Consider the following 3,873-nt stretch of genomic DNA (forward strand, 5'->3'; position numbering starts at 1 on the left):
TAACAAGGTGAGTAAAAAAAAATAACTTTAATAAAATATTAATAAATAATAACTATAAAATAATAAATATTTTAATGAATCCTTGAAAAGTAACCAAACATTACAAATCATTATTCCATGTCCTTGAAATGCATATAACTTTAATTAAGCCTATTTGTAAACTGCAAAGAACGAGGAAACTTTCTTTTTCAAAGGTTGAAAAATAATCTTTCAATTAAACTTAAATTAATTAAACCCTTATTGAGATTATAAACTGAGGAGTTTATATTCTATTTATTTGTGAAAACACACAAAGTTCACTAAACTTCATAAATTTTCAACTAATAATTAGAATTTGAACTTCTACAATCCGTTAAAGGTCATGGGTTCAGTACTTCGTTAGTAAGAGGACTGTTTTAAGAACAACGGATAATAAACAGGGAGGTGAATTTTTCAAGATCATTCTCAACAGCCATATTTACCCCAATTAAGGGTATCCACTGTATTGGTGAACCTTAGGAGAGCTCCAGAACATACAGGGTTGTCTCCAAAATCTCCAGTTGTCAGGTTTTTTTTTTTTTTTTTTTTTTTTAAACTGGCCAAGAAGCACCGCGGCCTCAGAGGGCCTATTGTACGCCGTCCCTCCTCTGCTCAAAACAGGCCAATTACCTTTGCAAATCTGGACACTGTGTAAGGATCCACAGTTTCGCAAAGTTTGGGATCCAAGATACGATCCTTACCAAAGATGAGGAATCGTGTTCTTGCCACTGTATCACATTTGCACATGATGTGGTAAGCAGTCTCTTCCTCCTTTCTGCAGAACCTGCAGATAGTGGACTCTATCAGTCCCATTTTATAGAGATACTTGTTTAACTGACAGTGTCTTGTGTATAGTCCTGTCACCCATCTTAGGATACTCCTATCCATATTAAGAAGGCAATTGCTTCTTTTCGGGCAGGATCCTTTGAGGAACATTTTTGATTGTTCCATCCCTCCGGTATTTCTCCAGAGTAACCCAGCCTTGCTCTCAGCGATCTTTTTGATATGCCTCTTCGCATGGCTGAGACTAATTTCACATATGGGGTCAGGTGTGAGAGGAACATACTCAGATCCTTTCCTTGCTAGGTAGTCTGCCCTCTCATTTCCTTTAATGCCTTTATGTCCAGGCACCCATTCCACCACCACCTTGTTGTCCAAGGAGAGAGAGTTCAAGTTAGCCTTACACTCCTCCACCAATTTGAAGCGGGTTGCGTAGTTATCCAGCGCATAGATGGCCGGCAGACTATTCGTGTAGATCGTGATTAGCCTTTCCCTCATGCCCTCATTTTGTCTCACAGTAAGTGTAAAAAATAATTATCTGCCTCACCCGTATTCGCACCCAGGCCTTGTTAGTTGTTGTTAGTAGCTTTGTGCCTTTCACTTGAACAAATAAAAACGTTAACAAAGTACTTTGGTTAGTGTACCTTGCTCACCATTTTTACTGGGAAGGTGAGTACGTAATTACTTATATTTCATTATTTAATAATAAATATATATTGTTATTTCTTATTAAATGTAATTTGTTGTTATAAAATTAAATGTACGAAAATAGCCATTTATGAAGTATGCGTGTTATAAAAATACTATAAATAGGGGATTGGACAAAATTAATACTATACCATTTTCTCACAGATCATCAACTTCCCTCCAAATTTGGGCCAATCACCAGACATATTGGTTTGAAAACTGGAAGTTCAAAGAAAAATACGTTAACATATGAGTTAGCGAAAGTTGTGGTCGGAATTTTATAAAATCAATAAGATTTTACTACAGACAGAAACTAACTCAAATTGGTTCTTTGATGTCTAAAACGTATAATGCGTGCGAAAATTTTTGATTCTGATGACCTAAGTTCTTTCTAATTGAAGGCTTCTTGTTTTCTCTTTCTTTTTTTTTTTTTTGCTTTTTCTAATCTTTCTAATTCTAGTTTTCTGAAAGCAAAAATAAACAAAAACAATTATAAATCCTCACTGATCCTAGTACTTGGTAGAATTTTTAATTTGCTAAACGACTCTCAGCAACAAACAGAAGTGATGCATGGTTAAAAAAAAACACTCTCTTTCCAGTAAAGGCTTGGACTATAGTATTAATTAAGAATGTTTGAGACTATTTTGACAAAATTTTAAGAATCTTTTGCACTAGTTAATATCAGCTAAATATAACAATAGTTAGGCTTCTTGCCCGAAAGCTCTAAGCAATTTGACTGTAAATATTAAGTGAATAAATATAAAAAATTGTAATACTAAAGAAAATTTTTATATTTCTACTTCATAATTTATATTATAATGTAAATAGCCATATTAACGCCTTAGATTGTTGTATTTATTTTGATTATGTATGCATTTAATGCAACATATCTTGTAAAACCGGAAAACATCTCAGGAAACGAGCAGTATAGTCTTTAAAAAGTTTTTATAAAATCTAAGAGATAGAATTTAAAGAAGATTAATGGCAACATTCTTCGATCATGTAAAAAATATCCTTTTCAGATACCCATTCGTTATTCCGAAATACTGTTGAATGATTTCAAAAAGGAATTCTGTTATTCAACAACTCAATGCTTTCAAGAAGAACCAATTATCCTAAAAGAAATTTTCAGAATAATTCACTCGTTTGTAAAATCACTTGTAATAATGGAAAATAAGATTTGGCAGAAAATTATCCAATAATCTTTAGATTTTGGATTTTTTTACTTTCACTTACCTATGTATGAAATATATAGTAAGGTTCCCTGAGTTAAAATTACCGAATTTCATAAAATGATGTGTACGTCGTCAGCCTGGATCAAAAAACGAAAAGACGTACGAAATTGAATTGGGTATATTCTAGGGATATGGTAGCAACTTTTTCAATAAAATCAACCGACTGGAATCGCCACCTTATGGAATCGATTTTTCATTATTTTTTTTTTCAAAAAGCGGTTCTAACGATTTTGATTAAACTCAGTATATCAATAAAATTAGGTGGTTTTAAAAATAAGATAGCTTTTATCCTCATTGAAATAGTTTCACGGGGTTTAGTGCAGATTTAAAAAATAAAAAACTAACATGGAAAGTGATAGAATGTAGTGATGAATGACAAGAAAGGCATAAATGAAATGTCTGTTTTAAATAGTTTTAACTAGAGAACGCATGAGAAAGGGGTTTTACGTTTCGGCAGCCTTATTACGTTTTTATGCCACCACAGTTATTAAATAAATATATTTTAATTTCAGTAAACTATATATATGGACATTATTCCAGGATAATTCCATAATACCATTCTAATTATTTTCAATATTGATTATCATTTTTTTATTTATTTCATTCAAGATCGGCATGGTGGGTCTTACATAGTTAATATAAGGTATATATATATTTTTAACAATTGATTATGGGGGGATATGATCTCATACAAAACGCACCCCTAACACTATGTACAATGTTATAAATAAAAAAAAATGGATAAAAATAATAATTCTTAATAAGAGAGAAAAGTAGGTTTAATAAAAAAATAACGACATTCCTAAACCTGACATAACAAACAATTGCCCTCCAATGGGAAAAAACAACTTAATTTGAAGAAAGGACGAAGAGAAAAAATTAAAATAAAATAGAAGTAATGTCAATAATAAAATTGATAAATATAGAATTTATAACAGGATGTTCTGCAGCAGCTTGGGCTTCAGTCTTCAGGTTGAGGCTGGATTTTCCAAGTCACTGCTCCTTTGAAGAGAGAAAAAAAGAAAGGAAAAAAAAATAAAACTAATGATAATAATGAATAAATAAAATGAATAATAATAATAAGTAAATAGAGGTAGTGTGACTATGAATTAATTTTATATTTATTAAAAATTTATAAAAGAATGTCCTGCAG

At 31.5% G+C, this 3,873-nt stretch overlaps 1 protein-coding gene across 1 annotated transcript; it reads right to left on the reverse strand.

The window, feature by feature from the left end:
• Positions 1-648: 648 nt before the first annotated feature.
• On the reverse strand, positions 649-1,296 carry LOC136795300 (uncharacterized; the record flags this gene model as incomplete). The annotated part of the gene is made up of 1 exon (XM_067045430.1): positions 649-1,296. A coding segment is annotated over exon 1 (648 nt), but the record flags the coding sequence as incomplete, so codon positions are not given.
• Between the last annotated feature and the right edge of the window lie 2,577 nt (positions 1,297-3,873).

Source organism: Halyomorpha halys, unplaced genomic scaffold (genome assembly GCF_000696795.3).
Source record: "Halyomorpha halys isolate HHAL.00 unplaced genomic scaffold, Hhal_1.1 Scaffold336.1, whole genome shotgun sequence".
Taxonomy (NCBI): domain Eukaryota; kingdom Metazoa; phylum Arthropoda; class Insecta; order Hemiptera; family Pentatomidae; genus Halyomorpha; species Halyomorpha halys.